The 20960-nt window shown below is 41.9% G+C and overlaps 1 protein-coding gene across 2 annotated transcripts in view; it reads left to right on the forward strand.

Moving 5' to 3' along the window:
• The window catches only part of TMEM50A (transmembrane protein 50A), a 43246-nt gene extending 34292 nt beyond the window's left edge, over nt 1-8954 (forward strand). For both annotated transcript variants that reach the window (XM_077481888.1, XM_077481889.1), the window contains exons 5-7: nt 535-627; nt 2275-2335; nt 8667-8954. In XM_077481888.1, coding sequence (XP_077338014.1) covers nt 535-627; nt 2275-2335; nt 8667-8712 — 200 coding nt within the window. In that variant the 3' untranslated portion in view covers nt 8713-8954. The remainder of the gene's footprint in view (nt 1-534; nt 628-2274; nt 2336-8666) is intronic.
• Nucleotides 8955-20960: the final 12006 nt, after the last annotated feature.

Consider the following 20960-nt stretch of genomic DNA (forward strand, 5'->3'; position numbering starts at 1 on the left):
GAAAATTAAACTTAATTTTAAATCATTTGTTTGCACATATTTTCTGTTACTACTTGATGTCTGTAATGTGTCCTCTAAACTCTTAGACCCCTTTCACACTGGGGCGTTGTTCAGGTGCTTTTAGGCTAAAAATGGCACCTGAAAAATGCCTACCCTGCATCTCCAGTGTGAAATCCAAAGTGCTTTCACACTGGGGCGGTGCACTTGCAGGACGTTACAAAAAAGTCTTGCAAGCAGCATCTTTCTTGCAGTGCCCCTTTCCTGCCCCTTGGAATGAATGAGCGCTGCTGCTGAAGCACCTGCAAAGCACTTCGGCAGCGGCGTTACACGGGCACATTTAACTATTCGGCCGCTAGCAGGGGTTAAAAGCACCCTGCTAGCGGCCAAATAGCGACGGTAAAGCGCAGCTAAAGCTAGCAGCATTTTGCCGTCAACGCACGCCCCAGTGTGAAAGCAGCCTTGGGGAATTGGAACACTTGATTTTGCTCACACTGGTATTTCACAGTGAACATGTTTTTAAATGTTATTTTACAGGTGCCCGTATTTGGCTATTCATTGGTTTCATGTTGTCCTTTGGATCCCTGATAGCATCCATGTGGATATTATTTGGTGGTTACGTGGCAAAAGGTAGGATATATTTTAAATCTGAATGCTCTGTGTCAAAAAGTCTTAAACATTTCCTTTTCATTCATTAAGGCCTTCAGGAAGAAACAACAAAGCTGTTGGTCAACCAGGTATAACCCTTGCCGTTGCCATCATGATTCAGGGTGTCTTTTAAAATATATATATTAAAAAATCATCTATGTGATGATGAGCTGGGTTCATTATGCATCTAAATCTATCTGGGCCTGGACCCAGGGGAATGGTCTGTACACCTGGAAGTGTTTCTGGACCTATGTCACCAGCTGTGGACATTCTGGCCTGCAGGTTCAACAACAAATAGCCTGCAGGTTCTTCTGAAACTCCTTCATCTTGTTCTCTATGGAATCACTCTGGAGGGCATTCTGGCTCTAAACCTGCCTAGATGGAAATGGTATTTGACCTTTATCAGACTTCTGGCAAGACACCATGTAGGCCCTTCAAGATGACTTGATCTCCTATGTCAAGAACCGATTAACTACCCTGCTTCATGGCCGCTGGCTTTAACAGCATGGTTGTTAAAGCCCAGGTTTTGAGAGACAGGGTTTGATAAGCTGATTTGATCATTTTCACACTGTTAAAAGATAGGAAGTTTACTTCCTACATTGTTTACTGTCGCACATGAAGGTTCACTTTGCTTGATGTGAAAAACAAAAATTTCACGACAGGAAATTCACAGTGGGAAGAATTCGCACCTTTCTGCAGTCAGGTCTGGATCAGTATTTGATTTTGAGTACAAACAAGAGGCACATTTCTGCATTTATAATCTAATTTCTAAGACCGCTAGCCTCCTGTTCATTGGTCAAGCCTTTTGTACTCCTTTGTGGCTTTGTGGCCAGTTCATTTTTTTTGAGACCTCAACATGTGTCCACGGCCCAAAAACAAAATGCTTGATTTTTCTATTTCCAATGTGTGTATTTACAACTTTGAGTTGTGGTGCACTGAAGTGCACTGTGGTGTTTACTGCTTTCACTTACTTTGGGGACCTATTAAAAATGAATAGTATCCCCAAAATGCACGTCCAACACATGTTGTAAATGCACGCAGCAACAGTGTATCCAGTGTTAAAGTGCATTAAAATGCACACATGCATACACTTTAACAACTATAGTAGAAATAATAATAGGTTTGATGTGTGTGTGCAGTGCTGCTGTATAATAGCTAAATTATACGTCATCACAGGTTGAGCTCCGCTGGATTTCTGGGTGCTGTTGAGTGCACCATTGAATGCCTCTCGTCAAACCATGCCCCCCCTCATTCCATACCCATTCTCTAAAAGCCTTGTGATTTTTTTTGTTGATTTTTTTTCCAATAAATACAAAGTGTTCTGTGATCGAAGGATGTGAGAGGAGAAGCGATGCATGAAATTTCTTGTCTTCCAGTCACAGAATGCCTTGTGTTCTGTGGGGGAAAAAAATGCAAGGATTTTTGTGAATGAGTGAGGAGGGGGCATGGTGTGACCAGATCCCTTCTTTACGGTTAGCTGCTGCTGTCATGTAGCTGGTGCAGAATTTACGATTTTTTTTTCCTGGCATTGGGCTTTCAAATCAAACGTTAAGTGCAAAACTGTAAATTATCTCTGGGACTGCAAATAATTTAAAAGATCTTTCAATGTAATGATTGTGTTTTTCTTAGGTGTCACAGAAGTGTATCCCGGTCTTGCTGTGTTTTTTCAGAATACTTTTATTTTCTTTGGGTAAGTAAATATTGATCATTCCCATGTGTTTGTGTTCAAATTAAGAGTTCTTTGATCACAGTATTAGCTTTCATTCATCATAAATCAGCATTGTAATAGAAATACAAACAAGTTATTTTTGACAATCCAGTATAAGCTTATCCGAGAAATCTCTGCTGCCTGTCTGCTGGCCATCTGTTTCCACAACTTCCCGGATTCCCTGCATGAATTGCATATTCTCCTCAGCAATTTACTTTGTTTCTAAAGACTACATGTCCCATGGTACCTTGCTACCCGCAAGTAGTGATTACTGTACTGACTCCGCCTCCTGAAACTCCACCCTCTGTTCAAATGGCAGACTCTGTGAAATGTGTTAAATAGTGGTCCCTACTCACTGGGTATTGTGAATATGTGGTACAGAATTTAAGAAATAGTTTGAGGATCTTCAGAAGTAAATTTTTCAAATCTCAAGATCATTCACATTAAAGAGGAACTCCAATCATTTCCCTGAAAATTAAAAGTCAGCACCTACAAAAACAGACACTCTCCTGTCCCAGAATACAGCGCTGTGCTCACCCAAGGAGGTGCCAGGGACTGTCTTCGGTTTCCGGTGCCAGCATCTTAACTGTGGGCACCTGGCTGTGACAGCTTATGGCTTCACAGCCGGCTGCCAACTGCGCATGAGCGAGCTGCACTGCACATTGCGGATGGTCCCAGTCATCCGGGGGCCTGCGACGTGTCCCAGAGGAATACGGGGAGGAGGATTGAGCAGAAGTGAGAGTGGGTAAAATCCAGGTATACGCCCCCCCCCCCCCCCCCACCCCAACATTGAAATACATTGTGGAAATATACATTTTTATATTTTGACCATAGATCTACTTAAAGGCTGGATGCACACTGGTACATCTTTAAACATCGCATGTGATTTGCACCGCACTGCTGTGTAGATCACATGCGATGTCTAAAAATGCAAATTCAGCCATACATATTGTATGGCTGAATTGACATCGCATTTGAACCCAAATGGTGCAGGACCCCCCCCCCTTTTTTTTTTTTTTTTGGTCCATACGATTCCTGCACCGTTTGACAGTTTGCACTGCAATACATGAACCGATCTGGGGGTGCCATCAAACACTTAAAGTGGTTGTAAACCCACTTTTTGGACTTCTACCTATAGGTAAGCCTAGAATAAGGCTTACCTATAGGTAGTGTAAATATCTCCTAAATGTGTGCTGTTTAAGATATATTTCACTTGTAGTCCGCCGAAAATCCCTACGGCGCATGCGCAGGGAAGAAACGAAACGAAGTGCCGTTTCTTTCCTAGCCTATGCTGTTAGTCGCGGCTCCCATGCGCAGGAGTGACGTCACGCGGCTCCTGAGTCCGTGGCCCAGAAGGAAGAGGGGCCAGAAGATGGATGCTGCCCACACAGGGGACATCGCTGGATTCTTTTGCAGGTAAGTGACACATAATGCGATGCATACTAGCCCATTATGCTTTTCATCTGCTGGCTGCAGCAGCGAGCAAAAGAAGAAGTAAAACCCATCAGGGTTTACTTCCTCTTTAAGGACCGAGTCTCTTTCTGAGATTTGGTGTTTACAAGTTCAATTTATTTATTTTTTTGCTAGAAAATTACTTAGAATCCCCAAACATTATATATTTTCGAACACCCTAGAGAATAAAATAGCAGTTGTTTCAATACTTTCTGTCACACTGTATTTGCGCAGTGGTCTTACAAGCGTACTTTTTTTTGGGGGAAAAAAATACACTTTTTTTTTATTAAAAAAAATAACACAACAGTAAAGTTAGCCCAATTTTTTTTTTTTATATATATTGTGAAAGATGTTACATCGAGTAAATTGATACCAAACATGTCACGCTTCAAAATTGCGCCCGCTCGTGGAATGGCGACAAACGTTTACCCTTAAAAATTTCCATAGGCAATGCTTAAAAATTTCTACAGGTTTACATGTTTTGAGTTCTAGGGCTAGAATTATTGCTCTCACTCCAAACAATTGCGGCGATACCTCACATGTGTGGTTTAAACACCGTTTTCATATGCGGGCACTGCTCGCGTATGCCCTCGCTTCTGCACATGAGCTCGACGGGATGCGTTTAAAATAATTTTTTTTTCTTAATTATTTTATCTTTTTATTTTTACACTGTTCTTTAAAAAAAAAAACTGACACTTTTATTCCTATTATAAGAAATGTAAACATCCCTTGGAATAGAAAAAAAGCATGACAGGACCTCTTAAATATGAGATCTGGGGTCCCCAGATTTCATATTTACACTAAAATGCAATAAAAAAAAAAAAAACATTTTTTTTTTTTTTTTTATGTCTCTAAGAGCTATGGGGGGAAGTGATGTTTTGACATTATTTCTGTCCTGCAATGGTATGGAGACGGGTGGGGCCACTTTCCCCTCACTCGTCTCCATACCTAACAGGACACGGGACCCGATCGCTCCCTTCCCACCGCCGATAAAAGTGATCTCACTGCGATTTTGCTACAAAGACCACTTTTATCTGAAAGCGGTCCGCCCGCTGAAGAAGTGGATACAGGGGTTTATGGTAGCTGCACTGTCTGTGAGTTCTATGCGATGTGGGGACCAGAACTGGAATCGCAATGGTTCCCGCATTGTACTGGTATGAATAGGCATTTCAGAGCCATAATACAATACACAATAATAATAATAAAATACACAGGCAATATGAAAAGATTAATCAATGAAGATATTCAAGTTATGTAGATGTGGAAAGGGAGTATTGTACTCCATACAGCTTGACATTTCTGTCTTTTGTTGTTCCATAGAAGGAAACTAACAGTTGTCACTATTTTAGCCATAAAATTAAAATCCGAATTCTAAGACTACTTCTCCATTTTAAACCTGTAATTTTTCTAATCTACTACAAAAAAAATTGCTGTAGAAGCCCTTGTTTTCCCCTGTTCGTGTATTTGGGTCACTATTTTCTCAGAAGTCCATATTATTATTTATTATTATTATTATTATTATGCAGGATTTATATAGCGCCTGCAGTTTACGCAGCACTTTTCAACTTGAGGGTAGACAGTACAAATACAATGCACTTTAATACAGTAGGAATCAGAGGACCCTGCTCCTTAGAGCTTAAAATCTAAGAGGGAAGGTCAAGATATGAAAGAGGAAATAACTGTGGGGGAGGAGCTGATGGAGAAAATATACAGTTGTTAGCTGTGGGCCATATAGGCTTCTCTGAAGAGATGAGTTTTTAGAGATTGTCTGAAAGTGGACAAAGTAGGAGAAAGTCGGACAGGTTGGGGTAGAGCATTCCAGAGGATGGGAGAGCCTCTGAAGAAGTCCTGAAGGCGAGCATGGGATGAGGTGACAAGGGAGTTTGAGAGCAGGAGGTCTTGGGAGGATCAACGAGGACGATTTGTTATTTTGAGACTAGATGATGTAGCTGGTTGCCAGGTTGTGGATGGCTTTGTAAGTTATAGTTAGTATCTTAAATTTAATTTGTTGGCTGAGTGGCAGCCATTGGAGGGATTGGCAGAAGGGTATAACAGACGATGAGCAATTTGTTAGGTGGATGAACCTGGCAGGAGCATTCATGGTGGGCTGAAGTGGGGATAGCCTATTTCGAGTTAAGCCAATGAGGGCTTTCACACTGGAGCGGTGCGCTGGCAGGACGGTAAAAAAAAGTCCTGCTAGCAGCATCTTTGGAGTGGTGAAGGAGCTGTGTGTATACAGCTCCTGAGCATTGAAATCAATGGGGCAGCGCGGCTATACCGCCGCAAAGAGCTGCTGCAGCAGCGCTTTGTGGGTGGTTTTAACCCTTTTTCGGCTGCCAGTGGGGGGTAAAACCGCCCACTAGCGGCCGAATGCCTCTGCAAATACGACGGTAAAGTGCTGCTATTTACCGCCGATGCCGCCCCTGCCCCAGCGTGAAAGGGGCCTTAGATAAAAGTTTAGAAGCCTCATTAATACTAGCAGGGTTGAATGAGGGAAGTAATGATTGTATCTGTCGACATGGGGTGTTGCCTGGGGGAGGTTTTTGCGTGTTGGAGATCTCCTCATGAATTATAGTATTAATCTTATTTTTGAAGTGATTGGCGATCTCCTGTGCAGTGAGTGAATTAGAGGGTGGAAGCAGTGGAGGACAGAGTAGAGTGTTAAAGGTAGAGAAGAGTTGACGTGGACTGGATGAGAAGGTGTTAATGAGTGTGATAAAATAGGTCTGTTTGGCATAGTGGAGGCAGGAATAGTATTTTAAGAGGGCAGATTTACATTGTTTGAAGACTTCCTGGAACTTCGTTTTTTGCCACAGATGCTCAAGGGCGCGGCTATGTTTTCTGACACTTCTGGTGTCATCTGTTTGCCAGGGTTGTAGCTGTCGGGGGGGCCTAATTCTGTGTGTAGTGAGGGGGGCAAGCTTGTCTAGGGAGGAAGACAATGAGCTGTTGTAGAGGAAAATGGCTAGGTTGGGGCAGGACAGGGATGAGATTTTGTCATAGAGGTGAACAGTAGTAGAGAAGAGAAGGGTTGAGGTGGCGAAGGTTTCTACGGGTAACTGTTAGGCGGTTGGAGGGAGAGGAGGTGGAAGACAGGGAGAGAGCAAAACTGTGAGTGGGAGAGTATTGTTGGAGAGGTTGCATGGAGTGCATAGATGGGAGAAGACAAGGCCAAGGGTATTGCCGTTGGAGTGGGTAGGACCTTGTATCCATTGCTTCAGGTCAATAGATGAGGTTAGACTGAGAAGTTTAGAAGTAATAGTAGTGTTAATGTTAACAGGGATGTTGAAGTCACCGAAAATAATTGTTGGGATTTCAGAAGAAAGGAAAGTGGGGTAGCCAGGCAGAGAAGTCCTCAATGAAGGTTGATACTGGTCCAGAAGGCAGGTAGATTACAGCAATTCTTAGAGAGATGGCAGAGAATAGACAAATGCAATGTGCCTCAAAAGAGGAGAGTGTCAGAGAGGGAGGTGGGTGAAGTACCTGATAGCTGCTAGGATTCCCACTCCACCTCCTTTCCGTCCACTTGATCTGAGGGAGTGAGTCCAGAGAAAGCCACCATGGGAGAAGGAAGTATTATCTGATTGATGAAGCCAGGTCTCGGTAATGGCAAGTAGGTTAAAGGAATTTATGTGGAGGGCGGTGGATTTGTTACAGGCAGAGCGAATGTTCCAAAGGGCACAGGAGAAGAGGGGGGAGGCTGGTTTTGGAAAGGAGAGGAATAGAGACTAAGATCTGTGGGTTGCGGGTGCTGCCAAAGGGTGTTGGGAGATGGGAGCATCGGGCAAAGAGAGATGGAGACAAAGGGCTTAGGGATATGTCACCAGAGGTTAGGAGAAGCAGGATGTTGAGGGAAGTAATGTGGGAATGTGATTTATATGAAGGAGCATGCCTCAGAGTACTGGATGTATAGTATATACTGAATATATAGTATATACTGGATATATATAGAGTATATGGATGTAGAATGAGCAAGAGTTGGTAGGGAGCAGTAATAGGGAGAGGACAGAAGGCAGGGTGATATGTATAAGCAGAGGGGTGAAGGTAAGAGAGTTAGAGGAGAGAGGACACAACTGTCAGATGGAGTGGTAGAGAGCGCATGTTACAGAGTGGAAGGAGAGCTTAATAGAGAGACGGGGTCACTTAAAGTCTGTTAGGTGTTTTCCAGTGCAGTTTGCTATATGTTCGCTTGTGCAGAGCTTGAAGTGCATATCACTTATAGAAAGAAGCTTTAAGGATAGAAGCCCCTGTAATGTGCTGACCCCTTAAGGGTGCTCAAATTTTATACTGTTATAAGGGTGGGGTGGAAGTTCACTAATTAATCATGAGTGAATATAAGGATGCCTAACAATCAAAGTGAACCTTTTGCTTCTAAAGTCAAAATGGCAATAGGCTAAGATAAGATCAACACATAAAACTTGGGTAAGCTAGTCTAGTGCAACAAAAAACATCATGGTTATGCACACAGGGCAACAGATAGAGAAGGCCATATACCAATGACACATAGAAATAGCAAGCAGACCCCACCCCACATAGACCTTGTTGCAATGGATTTTGCATGCTATGTCGGCTGAGGGTTTTCCTTTTGGCAAAATGTTTGCACAGAGTGATGCACATGTAAAGATTTTCCAGGGGTGCAGTGTTCTAATTAGAACACTTAGATTGACCATGTGAGTATATTATATACAGTCTCTTTTTCCATTAGCATTGATGTGGGAACATTTGAACTAAAGTTTGCCACCATCCTTGCAATGTTTCAAGTTGACCTGGAGGCACATTATATTTTTGTCCAAAAGTATGCATATATTAAATTTACATGTACGAAGTTTGGAATTCTTATGCATTCTTTTTCAATTTACAGGGGGCTTGTGTTCAAATTTGGTCGGACTGAAGATTTATGGCAATAGACTTTACCAGCATATCTGGTTTCCATGCATCTTTTCTAATATACATTCCTAGTAATAACATGTAAGACTTTTTCAACTCCGATCTTTGATATTCATGGACCTTGAAATATGTTACCAAAAAACAGAGAGAGAGAAAGTGACAGACTATTGCACTTTGTGTTAAAAAATGATTTCTTGTTTCTATGTGTGAATTTTGTAAGGAAAATAATGAAATGTTTATTAAAATCATATACCTGAGGTAACATGTTCTTTTTATTTGTGTTTTTAATCATTCTACAAGTTATATAAGTTAGTATATGACTACGTGCTCTTCTACTTTGAGTTTATCTTTTAGAACAAGGGTGTTCAATCTGAGATGGGGCTCAGGTAAGTGTAAGGAGGAGCTGGGGGGGGGCTACACCCAGAAGATTTTCTTTTTTTCGTAAAAAAACAAAACAAAAAAAAGCATACTGCCTTTATAACCACTTTAATATCCTACAACAGAGATTCTAATCCATTTTTGCTGGCAGTCACCTTGTCATGATAGATCTACTTAGGTTTTTAATTGTGCTTCTGCAGACAAGCCATGCAGCTTTTGCCCATTCCTTCATAAGTCTGAAAGCGGCAGGGCTTGTTAATGAACTACGAGAGCACTCATCAGCACTCTTGCAGTTCTTGCAGAACTACAAGCCATCAGCCGATAGTACTTGTAATCAGGAAACTGAATGAATTATGCAGCACAGCTGCATGGATGGAGCCCCGTGCGGCCACAGTCTTTAAAAGTGACAGCGGGTACAGGTAAAAGATTCCTCACTCAGGGTTACTCTCAGGAGGGGGGTCAGGGGAACTAGCAGCAGAAGTTGGAACATGTACATGTTTCATCCTAAACCTCCATTATAGCCAGAGTTTTGAAAATTGGGTACACTTGGAGAAATGGGCTATTTTAAAAAGACAGCCTGGGGTCACAGAGAGCCAGACCTAACTGGGTATTGGTCCAAATGCTTTGTGACATTCCATTATGACCTGCATTCAGGCCTGTTAAGCTTGCTAAAGGTTTTTTTTTTTTTTTTTTTTTTTTTTTTACCCGCCTGAATAAATGCACTTATCTGGTTTGGAATGTGTCAATAAACAAAATGTTTGAACACATTTCACTGTGTATTGAGACCGCCTCTGAGGCCAGTGAGGGATACTGTAGTGGAAATATGTAGACCTTAAAGTGTTACTAAACCCACAACAGTAAAAGCATTCTGTATATGCAGAAAAGAATGCTTGTTATACTCACTGATTACACACTCCTCTGCGTTGTGCAAAAATGTTTGATCCTGTATGCACAGGTCCTCCTCTTCTTCCACTGACTTCAAAACATGTCCTGATAAGACAGAGTCAGGCTGTACATGCTCAGTTTGGTGTATATTGCTAGAGCATTTTTATTTTATTGGGAGAGTGCATGTAATCGGCACAGGGCCAATAAGCATTGTCCAGACAAAGGGTCAGGGGTCCTGCATCCTGATAGGATAATCGTGGTAAAATAAACTCCTACCAGCTTTAACCACTTGCTTACTGGGCACTTAAACCCCCCTCCTATCCAGACCAATTTTCAGCTTTCAGCGCTGTCGCACTTTGAATGACAATTGCGTGGTCCTACAACACTGTACCCAAATAGAGCTTTCTTTTGGTGGTATTTGATCCCCTGTGCGATTTTTTTATTTTTTTTGTTTTAAAATTTTATAACGGGTCATTTTTGTCCGTCATTGATGGGCACTGATGGGCATTGGGTGGCAGTGATGGGCACTGATGGTTGGCAGTGATGGGCACTGATTGGTTACACTGATAGGCAGCACTTTTAAGTGGCACTGTTTGGCACCACTGGTGGGCATTGATAGGTGGCACTTGTGGACACTGTTACTCTATAAATGAGGCATAATTGCCTCTTCCTTTTCGGGACCGATGTCCCTTTAAGATAAGCCGATGATCAGCTTTTTTTTTTTTTTTTCTCCTCTGCTGTCAGGAGAAAAAAAAAAACGATCACTGAGCTTTTGTTTACATCATGTGATCAGTTGTCATTGGCTGACAGCTGATCACATGGTAAGGGGCCGGGACCGCCCCCTTACTCGGATCGGTGATCACCCGAGTCTCAGGGCAGGGAGCATGCATAGGGGAGGCCTTCATGACGGCCTCCCAGGAATTCACATCCGCTCTGTGGCCGTCATTCGGCCATAGCGCAGTTGTCAGGTGGTTAACCAGGCACTGATAGAAGTCACAAGACCTGCTATATACTGCTGAGAAAAAGGTATTTAACAGTTTATATTTACTATTTACATTTTTTATGTTCCGTGTACTGTGAGAGACCAGATATAGACTGTAGGGTCCTGGGTTTAGTAACATTTTAACTATGAAGTTAAAGCGTAGTTCCACACGTTTTTTCGTTTATTAAAAGTCAGCAGCTACAAAAAGCATAGCTGCTGACTTTTTTAATAAGTCGACACTTGCCTGCCCCACGGTCCAGCGATGTGGCTGCCTGGAGGCTAGCTCCTCTCCCCCTCCTCTCCTCGGCGCCGTCATGGTAATGGGAATTCTAAGGATATTGGGGCAGTTGCTGAGGCTGCTCCCTTGATATCCACACCCAAAAATGTTTGTTGAGGGGACTATTGCGGTACTAAATAAATCATAAAAGACTTTGTTATAAAAAAATTACAAGTAATTTAATAAGGACAAAAAAATGAAATCCATCAAAACTTTCATATTGCTAAAATCATATACACCACAATTTAATAAACTACCGACGGGTAAGCCCGTAAGGTTTCTATTGAAGAGGGGTACAGAAACGTCTCCTCTACCGGTTTCGCGGCGAACCGCTTCTTCAGGAGGATAGTCTACAGAGTAAATAAAAATATTTGCAAATAATCAAATAGCAGCGAATCATATAATGACATAACAGAAGAGTTACAGTAATTTAAATAGCGAGGGGATCAGCTCACCCACAAAGGAGGAAGCAGTAGATCACAGGACCCATCGGTTTCCTCCCACGGCAGATGTAACTCTTCTGTTATGTCATTATATGATTCGCTGCTATTTGATTATTTGCAAATATTTTTATTTACTCTGTAGACTATCCTCCTGAAGAAGCGGTTCGCCGCGAAACCGGTAGAGGAAACGTTTCTGTACCCCTCTTCAATAGAAACCTTACGGGCTTACCCGTCGGTAGTTTATTAAATTGTGGTGTATATGATTTTAGCAATATGAAAGTTTTGATGGATTTCATTTTTTTGTCCTTATTAAATTACTTGTAATTTTTTTATAACAAAGTCTTTTATGATTTATTTAGTACCGCAATAGTCCCCTCAACAAACATTTTTGGGTGTGGATATCAAGGGAGCAGCCTCAGCAACTGCCCCAATATCCTTAGAATTCCCAATTCTTGACAATTATCAATTGGGATGATGGTACTGTTATATGTATTACGTATATTTTGTATTCGAGGCTATACTCAGTCTATGGCCGTCATGGTAATGGTGGGTACCCAGCTGTGACACTTGGTCACACTATTCAACGCCATTTCCGGCCCTCTTGTTCGTCAGTCTGCAGGCCTGGAACGCACGCCATTATCAAATGCGGAAGGATTTTTTCCTTGAGTTGGAGAGCGATTCTTTCGGTCAGAGTGAGCAGTCCCTGTGCCAGGTCAGGCACATAACCACGTAAGGAGCCTTTTGGCTGTCTGTTTTTTACTTATTTTTTATTAAAGTCAGTATTTATGCTATGGATCTTTTTGTATTTTTTCACATTTTGCCGCTTGAGTCTGTGAAGAGAGACACACCACCTACTATCATTTGCATCGGTTTCCATATGAGCAGGCATTATCCTGTATAAGCGTTGTTTGACTTACTTTTTAATTAAAGTGGTCAAACGGATCTGGTAAGCAGTTTGGACTTGTATCTTCACTAATGGTGTAGTTCTACGTGTATGGTGGAGGGAGTCGCAAGCCTTTTTCCCGACTTGTTGCTATATCACGATTACTATTTGTTTTCCACATTCCGGATCGGTAGAATTCGGCAGAATTCATTCTTTGTAGAGACCTGTCATTGGGACTTTACATTGCTAATTATTATTATTATGTATGGTGGTTCACTGATGTTCACCATTTCTCCAGTATAATTACTGTCATTATATATGTGCATATTTTTATTCTGGTGATCTCCACATTGTTTCAAGCATTTTTGTCACAGCCATTGTAATTTAGTGGTCTAGAAAATATTTTGCAAATTGGTGGTTTAGAATAATGTTTTTTGCAGAGCGCCCTTAATCATTGTTGTCACTCTACAGGTGTTTTTCTCACTTTTCTAGGGAGCTGCTCTTATATTTTTCACTTGTTATTGTTCACATGGCACGGAATTTGAGCAGTTGAATTGCAACTGCCTTGTTCACTCCACCCAGCTGTGACAGCTTACAGCTTTGCAGCCGGGCGCACACTGCACTCTCCTATTGTCCAGCCCAGTTGTCTTGTGTCCCAGAAGATTGATGGCAGGGAGGGGCCGCCTAGGGCGAGAGAAGGAGTCACCTGGGCAGCCAAATATAGGAAGTGGGAAAGGAAGTCCTAGGTAAAAAGGGGTACACCCCCCCCCCAAAAAAAAATTACATGCTTAAGGAGTGCTTAAAGCGGAAGTTCCACTTTTGGGTGGAACTCCACTTTAACAAATATTCAGACCCAGTAACAAAGTGAAACTAAACCAGAGAGGGGCACAGAGGTTTTTTTTTTTCCCCCTCCTTTTTTTTTCGTTTTTATTTTTAGCTGACATCTGTAGTAACCAGTTCCTTGTAGTCTGCCTTTACTTAGGACTTTTAAAACTTTAAAATGGATAACAGGTTCATTTTAAGGCCTCGTGCACACAGGATGTTTTTTTTTTTTTTGTTACCCTGGATGCCTTTGCTTCAGGGGAGAAAAATGCAGCTGCAAAAATACTCCTGAAGCCACGTTTTGCATGTCCATTTGATGTTAAAGCATTCTATTGGGCAGAATATTTTTTAGATTTTTTTTTTTTTCTAACTAAACACTCATCTTTTTTTAACATACCTCTAAATGCCTGTGAAAGCCTATGTGTGCATTGACTAAAGGAAAAAAAAAAAAAAAGGCAAACGCCTGTAAAGATAATTATTTTGACATCCTGTGTGTATGAGGCCTTAAGAGATGATGCTGTTTCTATCTTCAGGTCACATGGAAAATGAAGCAGAAGTACAGCTGTTGCTGCATTGCAGTGTGGCTCATTCACAGGCAGCTGGACTGAAATATCAGGGATGCTGGTAGCTAGTTCAAAACAGGTATCGATATCAGAGTTCTGGGTATTTTTTACTTTTCTAATTTCAAATCCAGCCAAAACTGAGTTTGATTGCACTCCAGCCTAAAACAGGGTTCAGAGACTGTCAGTTTGTTATTGCAGTTTGTTTTCCTGTTGGAAAGATATCCCTACCTCCCTGTATGGTCACTGGGTCCAACAAGAACATGCACAGCAATAAAAAGAGACTAACAAATATTATAATCCAAAGCCTCAAACAAATTTTGGCCAAAGCCCCCTTTTTTTCTCTTTTTTTTTTTTTTTTGCTACCTGGACTTTGTTACCTGTATTCCGTTATCATTTTTCTCTCTTAAGGAAGAAGAGGTCCATAAAAATAAAGGAGTGAGGAAGGAGGAGAAGAAAAAAAATGGGGGGGGGGGGATATGGGTGATTTAGGAGAGAGGGTGGGGGTGACATTTCCCCCAGGTGATGTCATAAGGGGAGGGGACATGAAAGTTATGTCTCCCTGGTTAGAAGCCCCTTACCTTCCTCTGAGAACATGAAAGCGTTCCAATGAAACCAGGTTTTCTTGTAGGCTTCATGTTTGTTTTGTGATGAAAAAACAAGGTCCTCCTTGTAGCTAATATATTCAACTTTGTGTAGCCAAAGGGAGATGGAAGGGGGGTTGAAGTATTTCCATTTTAAAGGTATACAGGATTTGGTTGTGTTCAGAAGTTGACGGAGAAAAGATGTTTTGTCAGTTTTGCAGGGGATCAGTGAGTGATGTAATAAGACAGTATAGTCTGTAATTTTTTGTGAATACCTCCATCCAGAAGAGCTTCAGTAAGGGGCAGGACTAGAATATATGTAAAAGCAATTCTTTGTCCTTTCCCACCTCCAGCTGATGTCTGGGATTTTAGGAAATTGGAAATGTAGTATCGTTGATATTCTAGACCAGGGGTCTCCAAACTTTCTAAACAAAGGGCCAGTTTACTGTCCTTCGGACTTAAAGAAGGCCAGACTGTGGCCATTGGAAGTAGAAAAGGTCATGACATCAGTGGGAATAAACCATGCCCTATCTTTGGTATCAGTGGGAGGAGTACTACCCCATCATTTGTGTCAGTGGGAGGAATTGTGCGCCATTGTTTGTATAATTGGGAGGAATTGCACTCCATAATTGGTGTCATTGGGGCACATTGATGGTATCATTAGGAGGTGTGTCCCATCTTTGGTGTCATTGGGAGGAATTGTGCCTCATTGTTAGTGTCATTTGGGAGAGTTCTGCCCCTTCATTAGTGTCAGTGGGGGGAAATTATGCCCCATCTTGGTCAATGAAATTTGTGCCTCAAGGGCCAGATAGAAGCAAGCGAAGGGCTGTATCTGGCCCAGGGACACAGTTTGGAGACCACTGTTTTTTTACCATCAGGTTAGTAATTTGAAGTTGAATTCCTGGATTTGAGTACAGACTTTTTTTTTCTTAGCAACCAGGATTGCTCTTTTTTTTTTTTTTTTAAAGGAATGTGGTACAAGAATAAAATAAACACACTGACACAAAGCAGTAGTACAAATGTTATCGGATACAGGCAGGTCAAACTTCTGATATAACTGTACATTAGGATGCGCAAAAACAAAAAAAAGGCAGATTCATTCAGATTGATAACCATGGTTGTCAAATCTTGTCACATTTTTTTAGGACAATTCCTACTAAAATATGTCAATTTATTAATTGGTAACACTGTGTTAATGGCAAATTCCTACAAGGCTAAAGGGGGAGGAGGGGTGTAACTTAGTGTATCTTGGTTTCTCTTCTTTACCCTGTATACCCGGGGGGGACAGCTCCGGGGACAAGGGGAGGGACAACTGCAGGCATATATTAAGGTCAAAAACCTCTGTCCAGAACTGAGCCACCCTGGGACAGGTCCAAAACATATGGAAGAATGTGCCAATAGATGAGTGACACTGAGTACATTCAGGGGACCTATTTGGGTAGATTTGATGCAATCTGTGGGGTGTGTAATACACACGGTGTAGAAATTTAACCTGGATTAGTCTGTCCTTAGAGGAGATCATTCTCTATCCAAGGTAGGACTATCCGCACTCCAGGTTTCCCACAGCTTCCCCATTTTGGGACACTCCACACACAGGAGGGCCAAGTGTAACGCTGAAAGAGTTTAGAGCTACTCCTGTGCAAGGAGTTCTGCTGTGCAAGGAGATCCTCCACTGGGTCTGTCTCTAAAAGTGGGGAGCTGGAGAACTGTGATTGAGCTGCAAGCCGCATTTGGCAGTAACTGAATTGCATCCAATGGAGAACACGGGCCCAAACCTGAGGATCAAGAATCATTCTGAAGTGTGTCACATTAGGGTTTACCCCACAAGGGATTGTAGGACCACTGATTGGCCTTTAAAAATCGCTTCCTAGCCACAGTCCAAACCCTAAGGGTAGTTCTAGTAGGATCAGGAAGAGTGGCCTAACCCACTCTGCTGAGTTCCATTCACAATATTGTTAGCCTTTTTTTTGTTTGATTTAACAGGCTGTCTTTTGTGAAGAAGTGACCCTCTGATGACCTGGTCATTTTAGTTTACAGTATCTCACAAAAGTGAGTACACCTCTCACATTTTTGTAAATATTTTATTATATCTTTTCGTGCTATGTAAAATAGTAAGTGTACAGCTTGTATAACAGTGTGAATTAGCTGTCCCCTCAAAATAACTCAACACATTAATGTCTAAACCGCTGGCAACAAAAGTGAGTACACCCCTCAGTGAAAATGTCCAAATTGGGCCCAAAGTATCAATATTTTGTGTGGCCATCATTATTTTACAGCACTGCCTTAATCCTCTTGGGCATGGAGTTCCCCAGAGATTCACAGGTTGCCACTGGAGTCATCTTCCACTCCTCCATGACGACATCACAATGCTGGTGGATGTTAGAGACCTTGCGCTCCTCTACCTTCTGTTTAAGGGTGCCCCACAGATGCCCAATAGGGTTTAGGTCTGGAGACACACTTGGCCAGTCCATCACCTTTATCCTCCGCTTCTTTAACAAGGCAGTGGTCATCTTGGAGGGGTGTTTGGGGTCGTTATGTTGGAATACTGCCCTGCGGCCCAGTCTCTGAAGGGAGGGGATCATGTTCTGCTTCAGTATGTCAGAGTACAGTTATCTTCAGCAAACTGTTTGCAGGCTTTCTTGTGCATCTTTAGAAGAGGCTTCCTTCTGGGATGACAGTCATGCAGACCAATTTTAAGCAGTCTGGCATATAGTCTGAGCACTGATAGGCTGACCCCACCCCTTCAACCTCTGCAGCAATGCTGGCAGCACTCATACGTCTATTTCCTAAAGACAACCTCTGCATATGACACTGAGCATGTGCACTCAATTTCTTTGGTCGACCATTGCAAGGCCTGTTCTGAGTGGAACCTGTCCTGTTAAACTGCTGTATGGTCTTGGCCATCATGCTGCAGCTCAGTTTCAGGGTCTTGCCAATCTTCTTATAACCTAAGCCATCTTTATGTAGAGCAACAATTCTTTTTTCAGATCCTCAGAGAGTTCTTCGCCATGAGGTGCCATGTATAAACTTCCAGTGATCAGTATGAGCGTGCAAGTGATAACACCAAATTTAATACACCTGCTCCCCATTCACACCTGAAACCTTGTAACACTAACGAGTCACATGACACCATGGAGGGAAAATGGCTAATTGAGCCCAATTTGGACATTTTCACTTAGGGATGTACTCACTTCTGTTGCCAGCGGTTTAGACATTAATGGCTGTGTGTTCAGTTATTTTGTGTGGACAGCAAATGTACACTATTATACTAGCTGTACAATCAATAATTTACTTTGTAGTAAAGTGTAACTTCTTTAGTGTTGTCACAGGAAAAGATATAATAAAATATTTACAAAAATGTGAGGGGTGATCTCACTTTTGTGAGATACTGTAGTTGAAAACTATTTTCGGTATTCCATCCACTCCTGATTACCACCCTATATAAATGTTGTGTTTGCATCAGGCATGCCTCTGTCTCACAATGGACTGGATTTGACCATCAAAACCTCTTTCCGCAGACAAGCATGTCAAAGATGCATGTTTGTTCCTACATGGGAGAAAGAGGTAACACTCCGGGAAAAACAATAGGTGGCAGTGATGGTGTGCACAGTAGAGTCACAAATTTCCACATTCTGTTTCCAGATTTCCATTTAATTAAATAGTGAAAACGAATAGGTTGTTATGATACTGCAGTCTATTTACTTATTTTCCTCATTCTTATTGTATTTGAATGTAATTTGTATTACAGATGTTATGATACATTTTGCCAGTTTGCCTAGCAAAGGTATTTTCTTCTATGAAATATTGTATCACTAGCGTTCTAGGGCTACATCCAATGGCATTTCAGTGTCACTACTTCTAAAGTTAGAAGCTTGTTTGCCTATTCTGTAATTCTATCCTTCATGCATAATATAGACAGGTGCAACTATCAGCTGGCTGCCACTACTACAAGAAGTCTCTGGTCTCTTAAAGTGAGACTAGATTTGCTAGGGAAAAAAAAATCACATTACATAGCTTTACCTTGTTTAGCTGTGTACAGGTTGTATCAGTGCGCTTTATGAAAGTTTAACAATTGCGAGGGTCTGACTATTATAATGATGATTTACTTTCATAAGATCCATTGCAACAGTTTAAAAAAATGTATGTAGAGGATTGTATGGCATGAAGAGTAACATATACCTATCTGTGTGAAAGTTTAATGTTTCACAAATGTCGTATATAGGCTCAGTAGTATCTTCTGGGAATTCTATTCTGGTCTTTTTCTTCTCTTACTTTATTTCCTTTTTCCAAATATAAAATTTTATTTTGCAATTCCAGGAAGGGTACAATTCAAATATCGCAGTGACATAATATCAGCGTGAGTTTCACGTAATAACATCATACTATGTTTCCGGTAATGGTTGCTGGTGTCAGTAGTGATCATGGAATTCCCATCCTTAGGATAGAATGCATATTCCAAAGCACAATTTCATTGTCAGTGGTCGTTAAGTGAGCTATCCCACATTTAATCCATAATAAGAGATACATCTGAACTGCCCAGTCCCCGAACATTTTAAAATTGAGAGAGACAGAAAAAGAAAAGAAGTAAAGGGAGGAACACCAAAGTTCCCTTGAAGATAAAGAGGGAAAAAGCAGTGGGTAGGTACCCGAGATGGGAGACTGAGAGGAGAGTAAAAAATGGGGGGGGGGGTCGAACTCGGAAGAGATGGATGTGCTCCCATTACATGGACCCATATGGTCGATATTGACTCTGTTCATGTTCCCAGTAGAGACACACCTTCATTAGACAGAATGAACATATTCCATAGTCTCCGTGCCTTTAGAGTGTTCTTGTTTGTTTTGGGCCGTGAAAACTAGGTCTTCTAATTTCTTGATTTCTTCCACCCTACGTAGCCAGATCCCTGCAGAGGGAGGCGTGTTTTTTTTTTTTCCCCCCCCACAAAAGGAGAAAGGAATACAAGCTTTGGCAGCATTCAGTAGGTGTCTTATAATTGATTTTTGGTAGCTCCTCACCGGGAATCATTGTGTCATGTAGTAAGAAGAAAGCCGTATCACCAGGAATCTTGTGATCTGTGAACTTCTGGGTAACCGTCTGAACAGTCGTCCTGAATTGCTTCAGCAGAGGGCAAGTCCAGAATATATGGAGAAGAGTTCCCCTGTCCGCCTGGCATCTCCAGCAGCTGTTCTTGGCAGATAGGATGGGATGTCCATGGTTGTTCTGATGGGATGTTAAGCAGGGCGTAAGTTTTGGATAATACTTTTGGTAAGGTCCCCTCATCTGAACAGTAGTCCTCAAAGAATGTAGGAAGTGGTGTATACGTATTGCTTTTCAAAATGTAAGTTGAAAGAAGAAAGCCGGATCGTCAGGAATCTAGTGATCTGTGAACTTCTGGGTAACCGCCTGAACAGTCGTCCTGAATAGACAAGTCCAGAATATATGGAGAAGAGATCCCCTGTTCGCCTGGCATCTCCAGCAGCTGTCCTTGGCAGATAGGATGGGATGTCCGTGGTTGTTCTGATGGGATGTTAAGCAGGGCGTAAGTTTTGGATAATACTTTTGGTAAGGTCCCCTCATCTGAACAGTAGTCCTCGAAGAATGTAGGAAGTGGTGTATAAGTATTGCTTTCCAAAATGTAAGTTGAAAGTGACCTGTTTCATTGGTCAGTGACTGGATTTAAGGCCAGCGATTTCTGTCTAGAAAATGAGAAACATGGTCTCTGCTTGCCTGGATAAGCGTATTGTACTCAGAATGTCCAAGTCCCAGCGGGAATGCCGGGTTGCCCAGTACAGGCAGAAGAGGCGACTCCCTATTAGTGAGAGAAGCTTTAAATACGGTTGACGCAGTTGGTGAGTGGCACCTACTATGGGGTGTGATTTCAGTTGTGGGGGTAGTTGGTCGTAGCACCACAAGGCCCCTTTTAGCGTGACCCTAGTTTGTGCCTGTTCTAGCTGGGCCCAGAGCTTAATCTCCATACACACTATCAGATTGTCTGCTGATTTTTGTCTTCAGATTTACAAAACCATATAATAGGTCAAACCTTAGGAGTTTCAATTTGTATGCAATCAGGCAGGTCCTTGTACTACATGGTTTTGGTAACTCTGAAGACAGAAATCAGCAGAAAATCTGAAAGTGTGTATGGGGCTTTAGTCTTAGTGTCTGTTCCAATCCATAATTTTCCCAAGGTGCATAGCCAAGTAATACGTTTGCAGGTCTGGGAGAGCTAGGCCTCCATAATGTTTTGGCAAGGTGAGGTACCGTCTGGATAGACGAGGTTTCGAGTGTGCCCAGATAAATTTAACGAAAAGCGAGTGCACTCGTTTAAGGTAGCATGATGGGATTTTTATCAGTAGGGCCTGGAACAAGAACAGAAGTTTTGGTAAAATACACATTTTAAGAAGATTACACCTTCCGAACCAAGAGTGGAATCCATTATTCAGCCTTTCAACAATATTT

This window comes from Lithobates pipiens, unplaced genomic scaffold (assembly GCF_037356315.1).
Source record: "Lithobates pipiens isolate NorthernLeopardFrog02 unplaced genomic scaffold, aLitPip1_a1.2 Scaffold_16, whole genome shotgun sequence".
NCBI classification, from domain to species: domain Eukaryota; kingdom Metazoa; phylum Chordata; class Amphibia; order Anura; family Ranidae; genus Lithobates; species Lithobates pipiens.